The 13,420-nt window shown below is 39.9% G+C and overlaps 1 protein-coding gene across 1 annotated transcript; it reads right to left on the minus strand.

Annotated features, from left to right (window-relative positions):
- Nucleotides 1–2,020: 2,020 nt before the first annotated feature.
- stxbp6l (syntaxin binding protein 6 (amisyn), like) lies at nt 2,021–9,659 on the minus strand. The gene is made up of 7 exons (XM_034580490.1): nt 9,434–9,659; nt 8,111–8,278; nt 5,784–5,914; nt 4,857–5,184; nt 4,685–4,783; nt 3,001–3,158; nt 2,021–2,884 (listed from the first exon to the last, which is right to left on the minus strand). The coding sequence occupies exons 2-7, from the start codon at nt 8,262–8,264 to the stop codon at nt 2,861–2,863; spliced, it is 894 nt and encodes a 297-aa protein (XP_034436381.1). The 5' UTR covers nt 8,265–8,278; nt 9,434–9,659; the 3' UTR covers nt 2,021–2,860.
- Between the last annotated feature and the right edge of the window lie 3,761 nt (nt 9,660–13,420).

A 13,420-nucleotide genomic window follows, 5' to 3' on the forward strand; every position in this document is an offset into this window, starting at 1 on the left:
ATTTAGATAATTGAGTTGATCATTTTGCATATGATGGCTGAAACAATGAAAAAATGCTCTGAAGTTGTGAAGAGTAGAACTATTTCACTAAGAATCAACTTATCAATTTTGAACAGGAAGCCTGTACCCTCTCTTTAGCACACATGTGCCAAAGAAAATAAAAGACATTTTGAGATTTGAACATATTGTTTTAAAAAGTAAATACTGTCAAATGCTTGCTGTCTCTGATTAGTGTCTACTCATGATGTGTAGCTTAACTTTAGGGGCACAGAATGAACGGGTACTTATAATGATGACAATATCAGGTACTACTCAGTAAGTACTCTGTGTTATGGAAGTTTTCTGGAAGCTGGTGAAAGGAGACCTCAGGCAGCAGCTGATGTCTTATGCAAAAGATTTTAATGTAGACTTGATGCATCAAGGAGACCAGAAAGTGAAACAATATACAAACGCTAACAGAGTAACATGAGCAATTTCTACCCCCAAGTCTAAAGATGTCTTCCACAGCATCCCCATATATCTTCCTCTACTTGCGTCACCTATTCTGCAACAGCAAATCCATGAATAGACATAGACTATGATTACAGCAGGACTGCTTGATATATAGTATTTCTCCTCGGATCCTCGACCGTTACTGACAATAATCTATCAATTCATTGACCTCCAGTTATGCTTCAAAATGTTTATTCTTATCAATGCTGCTAAAACCCTCATCTTGGTGATGTTCTCCTTTACACTTGACATCTATTGCACTTCTGTCCGTCCTGGGAGAGGGATCCCTCACATGTGGCTCTCTCTGAGGTTTCTACGTTGTTTTTACCCTGTTAAAAGTTTTTTTTAGTAGTTTTTCCTTACTCTTGTTGAGGGTTAAGGACAGAGGATGTCACACCTTGTTAAAGCCCTATGAGACAAATTGTGATATGTGAATATGGGCTATACAAATAAAATTTGATTGATTGATTGATGAATGGCTAGAATTGCTGTCACTCTCTATGTTACATGTAGGTGTTTGCATCCTATTGGATAGTTAAGTCTAAAGCATGCATACCTTAATCACAGTTTGTCCTTGCGTCTTGCCACTTATAAAATATGCAAAAGAGTTAAAGTTGGTGAGAGTTGAAGTTGGTGCCTCTGTCTGGAGCATCTGAGTTAGATATGAGAGTCCCTCAACGTAGACACAACAATGTACTGTTGGTTGGTCCTTTATCTATAACCTGACCTTTGGTACTGCTCAGAGAGAGAAGGGAGTGTCTGTGGAATTAGACAGGAACTATTCTCCTGTACAGATATATATAGTATATATATATATATATAGTATATGTAAAATATACAATATACATTAAAATGTACAATATACATTATATACATAATATAGAGTGTGTAAGGATGGTCAAAAATTCCTCAACACTCAGTATGTGTCACTGTACTTACAGGTGCACATAGATTGAGCAGATTCGGCTGCTCAGCAACGGATTCAGTTAATCCGGCATGACATAATAAGAGTGGGCATTACACAGATTATTACAATGGACTATTATTAATCAATAATGATACATTAATGAAATATCTCCCAATTGTGTAACAAGTAAAACATTCAGTTATTCAGGGCTATTTGGGGGCTACCCATTATTGGGCATTATATACAACCTATATCTGACATATGGTAATCTGTTCAAATCAAATCTATTGAGCGATTGGATTAAAGTCACATTTTTTAAACTGTTCATTAAAACAAAAATAATTGAATGAAACTTCATCAGTCACATTTCAGCGATGTTTCTGTCAGTTGCTTTGGGATTGTGTCTTTTTTGCTGCTTGAGCAACACCTGGTGGCCTCAACCTGAACAGCCAATATCCCAAATTGGGGTCAAGCCACATAACTGCACATATAAGTCCAGTCTTATATAACTGGGTCAATGAGAGGAGTGAGAGAATTGTTAATAGGTTAATACATCAGAGACATAAACATTATGAGCATTAAAACTGTATCCTAAGCAATGAACAAAACACTAAAGAGAGGTTTGGTTAGAATAAATTCCCTTTTATCAGAATAACAAGGAACAACAAGTTCAAATCCCAAATACACCACTCACTGTTTGAATCAGATGTGAATACAAGGAGATTCAATGTTTCAACCTCACTTTTCTACGCAGACCAGCTTCACTCACACTGCTCAATATGGAACTCCCCCAAACGATAAACACTCAGAACAATACACACCCAAAAACAGTGATGACATGTACAAAGCAGACGACACAGCACAACATACAAACATTTAAAGTGATGCTTTGACATTCAGGATACATCAATATGAACTTAGAGGACAAAACAGGTTTGACATCATGACACTCCACTGGACACGGTACTGTACGCTGACACATCCAAACACACAGACACATACATATATAAGGAACACATAAGAATGGCAACAAGTGGTTATAACAGTTGCAGGATAATTATCAAATCAAACATTTAGTGCAAATTAATCATTTACATACATTACCAACAATTTACAATTCCCTCTGATAAATGTGATAAATTTCAACTTCTCACTACACAACACAATGTTAAATAACTGTAGCTTCATCTGATAGTAGGATAAAGACAAAAGCTGAACACAGATGATCCTCAGATCGAGGAAAAGAGGTGAAAAGCAAAGATTAGAATGACAGACTATTTAGCTGAGACTCAGGTTTAAAGGAAGCAGTTTTGGGACAGTCCATAATGCCTGGGAGTCGCTCTTCTCCGGTTGTCTCCACACAAACAGACTGAGCCCAGAGTGCATCAGACAGCGTTAGTGCCCATGTTACAAGACTCTTCTTCAACATCCTGTAGAATTCATCCTCCTCCTTTGAAGACTCTACTTTGAATACTTCAGGGCCAGCTGCATGGAAAAAGAAAACACCTTCAACCCATATTCAAATATGAACTATAACGTTATCATATATTATTAATTACTTATCTTGTAGAAAACATGTAATAGCTGTATGTTAATGTCACCTTGTGAGCAGTGTCTGCAAACTGCTGAGTTTTTTGCATCAGCTCCACAGTCTTGTCCTCAGCACGAGTCAGTCTGTCTCCACGCTCCCCCAGAGCCACGGTCACCCTCTGGACTACATTACCCACAGTGCTGCCTGTGACACGCTGCCCAGGCTGACCTATTCATATGTATATATATACACACACACACACACACACACACACACACACACACACACACACACACACAGTGTCAAAAGAAGTGTTAGAGGAAAGGTCAGTGGGTCGGGGGGGGGGGGGGGGGGGGGGGGGGGGGGGGGGGGATATCTTAACAACCAGAGGCCAAATTGTTGATAGATGGACAGACAGACTGAAAGAGACCACTGAACCATCACAGCCCAGGATGCTGTGTATAGATAGACAGTTTGACAATACTATTACTATATTACCTTTCATGATCTCAAGATGTCCCGGCTGTTACTTGAACGTCTATTTCAACTTACTTGCAAATTCCCTGCTGCAGCTTCAAATACATAGAGGCACAGTTAAACTGGGAATTCATACTCAAATCTAACTACAAAGACAAAATAATCTACCCTGCACAATCAATAACGCCACTTGAAACAGGTCGACTGAGGTTACACATGAAGCACTGCTGAACGGTATCTTGGTGCTTTGCTGCAGCCTGGCACGTCTCCCACACATTACACTGCCCCAGTCAGTGGGTTCAATGGTGCACTGGGCACCCTCTCAGTCTCTTCCTAAAGAACGGCTATTGTATTCACCTCCCCGAAATAAACAAAGTCTCCTCTCATCTGACCGCCACATCACAGGGAGGCCTTTCTGCTGCAGCAGAGGTGCAGCACAGTGGGGACAATAGACAAAAAGACAGAGGGTAAAATGACCCAGAGTGACACAAGGACCAAGATGATTTGACCTGATTGGTCCTGGTGGACTACAGTAAAGGTAAGGAGGAAACCTGTGACAGGATGTTTGTTGTTTTGACTAAATGTCCCTGGTAAGAGGAAACTGAGTCAAAAGCAGTCTTCCTGTTGAGTGATGAAAATGGGAGGTGTGTTACAGGATCTGGACAAAGACTTCTCTTGCTGCCCATATTCACCCTCTGTCTATTGACAAGGAAGGAATAAGCCAGACGCCCCCTCCACCGTGACCATGATAGATTTACTTTCATCCATTGCAGCTGTGGATCAGGAAGTAGAAAAACTAATCAGTCCACATGTCTATGTGTCCTTGGTCTTTGACAATGAACCTCAAAATAGTCCCTGATTATTAACCATCATTGTGAGTGTGTGTGTGAATGTGACCTTTGACTGGTCCTTAAGACTATAGTAAAGTGGTAAATAAATGCAGTTATTTTCAATTACATGACCCAACTTGTCATCTACCATGACTCTGGCAGTGGTAGCAGTCTTAGCAAACAGCAGAAGAGGCTGAGATGTCCTGACTTTTAATCCCCAGTATTTGTCTCACTCCATATACAATGAACCCTATATTTCCCATAAAGCATCAAATACCATTTTTCAATTGTCACACCCCCTCTTTATCACACAGGTGTCTACTGATATGTATAGCACCCCGATGACAGCACTAACATCCCCAAGGCTATTTTCCCTGACTCACAGAAGACATTATACAACAGGCTCCTGAGCACATGATGTACTTGCCCCTGTCATCACAGTCTTACCTCGACCTGCTGATCGGTTTTGATTTGCAACCATCCTTTTCTTCATATGGTTCAAGAAGGCTTTGCAGCGATAGATGACCAGATTCATGGTGCAGGCATCTGAAAGAACAAGGCCATTTCATTATACATCGGGTCATTCACATATAAACTAAACTTCATGATGTGGCACTACCTCTTGTGAGTTTGGACTGGCAGTTGATGAACTCTGTCTGTTTGGGAGGAATGTAGCTTTTCCGTCTGGCCTGCAGGGTTCTGGATGCAGAGCGAGGTGAGGATCCACTAGGACCAGCTCTGATCTCATCGTGGGTGCCCTGACTAGCACTCCCCTGGCGGCCCATCTTGCCCAGCTTTCCAGTCTTTCCCATAGCCCCTGCTTTTCCCGTCCAGTAGGTCTGGCAGGCATGGTACAGGATCTGGACAAAGATACACTTCTCTGCTGATGAGTTGGCCACCCACTGGTCCACAGCATTGTCAAACACCAGGTCAAACTCCGGGGTGTCCTGGAATCGCAGGGTACAGGAGACCAAAATACACCCAATGAGCACTTTAGTAGGAACACCATACTGACTAATAGTGACTACAATGACACTACACACATCCTCATATCTTCTGTTGGATACTTCCCTTCGAGATTCAGCTCCATGTTAAAATGACTGCATCACATCCTTTGTGCACATTTATCAACTGCACCTTCATGCTGCCAATCTCCTGTTCCACGACATCCCAAAGGTGTTCTCTTATCTGGTGACTAGGGAGTACGCTGAAGTTCAGTGAACTCCCTTTCATGCTCATGAAACCAGTTTGAGAATTTGTCATTGTAACATGGAGCATTATCCTGCCAGAAGTAACCATTAGAAGATTGTAGAATGGGGCCATGATGGGATGCATTTCATAAATATTCAAACCAGCCTAGGATCAAGAATCAGGCCATTCTTACTATCAAATAAGAGCCTGACTTGTATCTGCAGGATGTTATATACCCAGTGTTGTACTGGCCATCAGGCCTATCAGGACAAATCCTGATGGGCCACTACATCGGTAAGTCAGTGTGTCCAAGATCGATAAAGTTTCCACCAGCTCATGTCTGAGTGCTACTGACCTTGTTTGGGTTGATGCCATTGACCTGTCGGAGCTGCTCCACCGTCCACTGGGACCTCCTAGTGAAGGAGGGGGATCCACTGAATCGCTTCACCTTTGTTATGAGGAGCTGATGTGGCCTCGTGTAAGTCACTATGTAAACAGATCATGTACAAAAAATGTTTAATTTTTGCTTAATGAAAAAAATTATTTCAATGGAAGAACCAATTTACATAAAAGCTAAAGACAATTGAAACTCTATAAGTCGTATCTTGTTACCTTTTATTCTTAGACAAATTAGGTCAAATAAAGTTATTGACCATTGAAAGCAAATGGTAATTTCACTTATATTTGGTGAAAAAAGTTCTTCATCACACATAAATAGATGAAATGTATCAGGCCAACAAAAGCAAAGGCTTTGGCCACAATCATATACAGTAGGGCAAAAGGCTTAGGTTGTTATCAGAATCAACAGAATGCAAGACAGCGTTTAGAATGTGAAGGAACACAGAATATTTCAACTGAACTCACTGTGCTGAATCATCACTGTCACCAACTGAGTGCAGTATTTAGCAGTTGAGCTACTCAGTGTCCTACTTTCTGTTTAATACAAATTTTCTGTTTGGTATCCTAAGCCTTTTTAACCATTCAAAAAAACACATTTTATAAAATCATCACTCTTAGATCTAACTGACTAACTGAGGTCTGATTATTACCTCTGCCATGGAGGTTTTGTTTTCACTTCTGTCTGTTTGTTTGTTTGTTTGTTGGTTTGTAAGTAGAATTACACAAAAACACTGGAGGCTTCCACACAACGTGGTGAAGGAATGGGACATGGACCAGGAAAGCACCCTTTAAACATTGGTGCGGAGCTGTAAAAACGGGCGGATCCATTTTTTCCCCCATTTTCTTTATTAATTGCCTACTGACTTCATCATAAGATGGATGAATGTTTTTGGACATTTTTACCAATTTACCAGAGAATAATGCATGGATCTTGATTTTTTTAAATCTACCATATTTAGGGGACAATAAGGGACCATTCTAGTTGATGATTGGGATCAAGTCATTTTCACTCGACAAATATCGTTGTCAAGTAACTTACTAATAATCACTACTGTTTGGACATTATATAAAAAGCATAATACAACCGATTACATTACATAATTACTGCCAAATTCAAATTAGAGAGTCTCAATGCATTAGAAACATGGTTAGAAAAGGCAGGGATTCTGCAGAGGAAGATTTACATTGTATCATTTCAACCTGACAATCTTGCAACACTTTGCACACTGGTGTCACAATAGAAAGGCAAACAGTGGTGCTTCTCTGTAACATGTGAGCCATGCGAGGCATGTCCTCGAAGGGAAGCTTTATTTGCTGCAGCTACCATGTTAGCGCTTTTCTAGTGTTGATGAACACTCAAAGCACTTTACTTTACAGTTTGCCATTCACCCATTCACACACACATTCATACAGTATCAGCAACACTTACAAAGCTGCAGTGGGCGGAGCGTTTTCGCAGGTCAAATGGCACCATGCAGGTATTAATCATCGTTCATTTTTGTATTGATTTATTTTTTCTTTAATTGATTAATGAAAATTAACAGCCCTAATTTCAACACTTCAGTCATCAAGTGTTTCAGGTCTTTCTTCACGTGGCCTCTTTCAAGCCCTCAGCTCAATGCCAACTCTTTGTGGTTGCTGGATTACCTGTACTGCAGCACCTTTCTTGCTCAATTAACCACAAAGTTGTCACTGAGGCTGTCAATGGGGAGTTTTACCTTGTTTTTGTTGCGATAGATGATGATGCTGCTCAGGCCACTTGGCAACTTCAACCACAGAACGAACAGGTGGCAGTTTATCTTCCTCTCAAACAACCTAACAGTGGACAGTGCACCAGCAGTGGCCATAGGCTGATGTGTACTATGCCATGCTACTATATCCAGGCATTGAATTTGGCCAGATAAATTAAAGCTCAATTTAGTTGGTGCATTCAAAATGGATACATCTTTTATTCTTGTAAACATAAATTCAAGTTTGTTTGTTCTCTGCTTTACTTTTCACTGTTTCTGTTTGGACCATGGTTAGAAGGTTAGACAGCTCACTTCAAATGAAGGGACTGCAGCTCACCAGTGTTCACAAGTTAGAGGAATATGAGAAGTTCCAGCTGATCAGATAACAGGACAAGCTCTCTCTGACAAGATGCAACTGGTAACTGACCAATCACAGCTCATGTTACTAATCTGAGGGTTGAATCTCCTTTCATTTTTAGTTTTCTTTGTACGTAAATTACATGAATGCTTAGCCAATGTTCCTTTAAAACAAGTCTACAGCTTCAGACTTTACCTGACACACAGATGAATGTGGCATACTCTGCTTTGGCTCCACTCAGTAGGAGGGACAGTCTCTTCCTTTTCCGCCTCCACACCTCCACTGCCACCAGCAACCGCTCATCACGAGGGATGAAGACCTCTTTGTTGATGGCAGACTGAATGTTCATTGTGCTTCTGTGACCTAGACAGGTGATGGATGGATGTGGATGTGTTTGTTAGGCCTGTTGGACTAATGTTCAGTATATGTCTGAAAAGAGCAAACAAGACAAGGTTTTCTTCCTGCAAGACTCAAAATCAGCTGATCAGAGAAACCAACTGATCTGATATCAGAGCATTGGACCTTATCCAATAATATCTTTTCTTAAATTTTTTCTCAAGATAGTTACTAGATTTTTTACACTGTACATGTCTGGGAAAACAAACAATAACCATCTGTGTTCGGGGGACAGGGGTAACACTGTCAGGCTCGGACGAGTTCAGACAGAGAAATGTGACTTGAGTCTTTTCTCAGGTCTGGATCGATGTGGATACCGACCTGGACACCGTGTGGTGTGACTGCATCTCCTGGGTCATCGCTCTTCTCAGAATCAGAAAGTGAACTTGCTTTTCAGAATTAACAGGCTACACTTGGATGGAACATTATACTTAACGCTGGAGCAGTAAACCCATGCAACATTGGGTAGGTTTCATTTGTAGATATTGGTGTGTAAAACCGAGGAGTGCGTATATCTGCTTTTGAGTGCAAGTAGATTCTGTTTCTACCTAAGAACCAATAAAACATTGGTGAATGTGTGAAAAAAGTAAGAAGATTTTTTTTTACTTTAGGTGAATGAGGCCAATAGTCCCCACAGAAGACATTCTATGAACTTGATATGAGATCAATAAAACAAGTTCCATGAACTTTTCTGTTACAAAATAATTTCTGAAATTATCTGCCAAAATTAACAGAAAATTAATCATGAAGAGTTTATAATTGTTGAAGTCACCCCACTGTGAGGATGTGTCACAGTAAACTGAACAGCTTTGAGCTTTGCTCTGTCATTTGGAAAAAACAAGACAACTGAACGTGTCATCTCAGACTCTGGGATTATTAATATTTCTCCTCATGTCAAATTTTTGCATTACAAATCCTATATCCACTTTTGATAACATTTATACTAATTCCAGCTGTTGTTTTTAGAAAGATAAAAAATAAATATATATTTAAATTTTTGTCTGGTGACCACATGATCCACAGCCACAGTTAAACTCACCTTTCAATAGTCTTACGATGTCCTAGACTTTCATGGGTCATGATTCGACAAATGTAGGTAAAAAGGCTTTTAGGATGGCTTACCTGTTCCTCTTCTCTACTAAAAAGCTAGACTGTTGCTTCTTGAGGTTCCGAGTCGAGGAGGTTGTTCCGTTAGTTTAAGTGTTTAGTTGGTATCCTGTTGACTCAGAATTTCCCAGGTTTCACTCATGAATTAATACCCCAGCACACCAAATGGCGTGCCTTGCTGGGAAGGCACGGATTCACCACAGTCCACCCCATTTCAAGAGGTTGACATGCACGTGGTTAAAGGCTAGAAAAGAGAGAACAATCAGTAGCTGTGTCATGGACAGAGCCAGGGGCGGGGGGGGCATCAGCAGTGGTGGTGGATGTTTGCTGATCTTCTATGGAAACCCAAATTGTTTATTATAATGAAAACATCAGAATGAATAGAGAAAAAAGAAAAAATCTAATAATAATAATAATGAGCTACTATATTATTTACTATATAGTATAGTATCTACTCTCTCGGCGTAGGTATGTAATTTGTTGAGAGGCACATGTTGTTTGGTTTTAAAACTCTGTTAAGTGTTAAATTGCTTCATGAGAAAGCGTTTGTGTGTGTGTGTGTGTGTGTATATACAGAGGGCTGTTTCATAAGCAGGGCTTCCTGTGAAAAGTCTGTCTTGTATGTGCCTCCCAGAGCTGGAGCTAACATATGTGATCAGACAAAATTAAGGACTGGAGACCAGAGGGTGTAGGGGAGGTGTAGTTCCCCTTTTATTTGGGTAAAAAACAAAGCAAAGCTCTATCAAGGTAAAGCACCTCACCATGTAGTAACAGTACAGAGGGCTGGGAGGGTGAGAATGACAATAGACAAAGCAGGACTCATTTATTTCCGTCCACTCAGCTGAGGAAGCTAACCTGTCTCCAGAACGTCTCGGTCTTCGCACGGATCAGCAGCAAAGTAACATTTCATTTAACAAAGAGGGATTGAGAAACAGAATGGCAATCATTTCAACAACAAATAAACAGTGTACTGTCATGTCCTATCACAAAAGATCTTTTCACCATATGTGAATTTACAGAACAGTAAAACTTTACTTTCAGGCTTTTTTCAAAACTTTATTTTATTTAGATTTTTCCCCCCCGTTAATAGTTTTTTGGGGGGGTAGTTTTTCCTTACTCTAGTTGAGGGTTAAGGACTGAAGAGGTCACAACATGTTAAGCCCTATGAGATAAACAAATAAAATGTGATTGATAAAAGTGGATCTGTCACATCACCAGTACACCACACATGGGGTTGCTGATATTTGGCACAGGTAACGGTAGGCCTTGGGTGCTCCACAGAAGAAGATGTAAACAAGGACAAATTAAGTCCTGGGGGGGGGGGGGGCACCAGCTTCCAACTCAACACCAACAGTTCTCCTCAATTACTAATCAATGCAGGCCAGTCCCAATGATTTAGGGTGGGGGTTGTGGATGCCTCATTCATCCTTGTGGCACTTATTATCTATAAATGTATGTGGCTTAGAGCGGTATTATTTGTCCAACTTTGACATTTCATTTCATTGTTGACAGTTTTTACCACTGTAAACATATTTATGTGAGCTGATCAGTTTATACATGCTGCTGTAGAGAAGGAGAGATCATTTAACTAGACAAGAATGTCTGTTCTTAGGAACATCTTCATATTGATGCAAAAATCATATAAAATCCATAACTCGTTTCTAGTCTTTGCTGCCCCCCACTGAGATAGTAGGCCAACATTTTAAAGGAGAGTCTGATTGTTAAATCTCTCTGAATGTATTCACTTGATATTTAACTTTTTCATAAGAAACAATGATAAAGTATCAGAAAATGACCTATGAAATTGCAGGTACTGAATAACAGTCAATGAACAAACAGATACAATCAAAAACAAAATCGCATTTTCAACACAACAGGACTGTTACTGCAAAAGAGTTACATGTGAACACAATTGAAAGGAAATGTGTGTTTGCAGTTAAATATCAAATCAGGCTTTGATCCACTTTTCTTCTAATAGCTGACTGAAGAAAGTGAAGACCAGCTAATTCAGCCTGAGGGGAAAAAAGCAGAACTAGAGAAGAACTACCCATCCTCTGAGGCAGAGCTGTTCTGGAGTCAGAAATAATGTCACTGTCACAACAGAACATCAGTGTACAGAGTCAAGGCCTCTCTTCTTTGCAACTGGGAGTTTTACAGTCTAAACTATGTACATCAAATATGAGAAAATCTAAATAACAACAGGACTTTAAGTGTATCACAACACAACAATGAACACAAATGTAAAAACATTCACATAGAAGCTTCATGTATGGCAGGCTTGAATGTTTCATTTCTACAACACACAGAATCCGCAGGTTATCAGTGTTGGTCTGTGTGCTCGTGTCTACATGTCTCAGCCATAATTAATCAAAGCCAATAATCTATGTACATGGCACATATCCAAAATCAAGCTTTATATAAGCAAAAGTGTGAGTTCAATTCCTTAAAAAGTTCAAATGCTCAAAGATCAATAAATAAATGTGAAAAACTATTCTCTGATTTAATTATTCTGTTAAGGATATCTTGTCTCCAATCACCTCGGAGTCATAGCAACATGAGCTTCTCCTCCAGACCACGTGTCAAAGTGTCCATGGGCTAAACAATGAAGTCCAAATTGCCCCTAATTGCAGATGTGTGAGTGATAGAGAAGAGCTGCATGAATGTGTGTGTGTGAATATGATTCATAGTGTAAAGCACTTTGAGTGGCCATTGAGACTAGAAAAGGTATGTAAATGCACTCCATTTATTGTTTAGTTGTTGCATTACTGAACTATTTGTGTTGACTGACTCTGGTCTGACAGATAGGTGAGGATTAGGGAAGTTGCCTCAGTAAAATGAGCAACACAATATCAATATGTACTAGTTGGTGTTAATATTGGACTGAGGGGACAATCATCTGTCAATGAGCACAACAACTTGTCTGTTGACAAACATTTCAATTGGAGTAAACACGCCACAGGGTCAAAAATCACTTGATGCTGCTTTAACTCAGATACTGACTGTTTCTGTAGAGTATTCAGGATTTAAGATTCAATAGGTCTGTGTAGGGCATTGTGTTGGATAACATGTGGTTTGTATCTTCTCTTTTTAGACATGAGATTTTGAGAAATGATTCAACTTATTTCCCATAAGCTTGAGGTTAGACCTGGACAAAGCACTAGCAGCTTCTCTGTGGCTACAGGTTTTAACAGTCACAGACCAGGAGAGGTCTGTGGTGAAATATTAGCGGTAGCAGGAGCTCTGACAATCTGACACACCAGGCACATGTGCACTTGAAACACGATGGCCTCGGTGAGGGTGAGGTCGGGATACAGTCTGCTCAGTCCATTTCACAGTGTTTGGACTGGGATGCGTAGAACAAATACATGATTTGTGTGTGATTGTGTCAGTGTACGGTCAATTCATTTTCAATTGTCTCTGTTATAACAGTCATTTGAGTTTGCTATTTATTTAATTTCATGTTGATTATGTATTACTGTCAAAGTTAACTGCAGCACATATCCTCAATCATTTTTATCTGAATTATAGCTTCTTTATGCTTGGTGGACACTAGAGGATTTTCAACTCTTAAAGGTTCAGTGTGTAGAATTTAGTGACATCTAGTGGTGTTACAGCTCAATACCCCTCACCTCAGCCTCCCCTTCCAAACATGCAAGAGAACCTGTGGTAGCCTTCAGTTGTCATAAAAACTCAAAAGGTGTTTAGTTTGTCCAGTTTGGACTAGTGTAAAAAACATGGCGGTAGAGAGGACCCGCTCCTGATGTAAATATAAAGGGGCCCATTCTAGTTTAGATTATTACACACTAGTGAAAACATCACTAGGATTATTTTATATTCAATTTTTGCCAATAAATCCCTCTCACCTAAATCTTAAACAATGGACCTTTAACCAATTTTAAAAACATTGGCGACCACAGACATAATAAGAGATTTGACCAATTTTCAATATTATAATAGTCAGACAGCACACACTAGGAGATTTGGCCAGAATGTAAGACCATA

The sequence above is a fragment of the Hippoglossus hippoglossus genome, chromosome 24 (genome assembly GCF_009819705.1).
Source record: "Hippoglossus hippoglossus isolate fHipHip1 chromosome 24, fHipHip1.pri, whole genome shotgun sequence".
Lineage (NCBI taxonomy): Eukaryota > Metazoa > Chordata > Actinopteri > Pleuronectiformes > Pleuronectidae > Hippoglossus > Hippoglossus hippoglossus.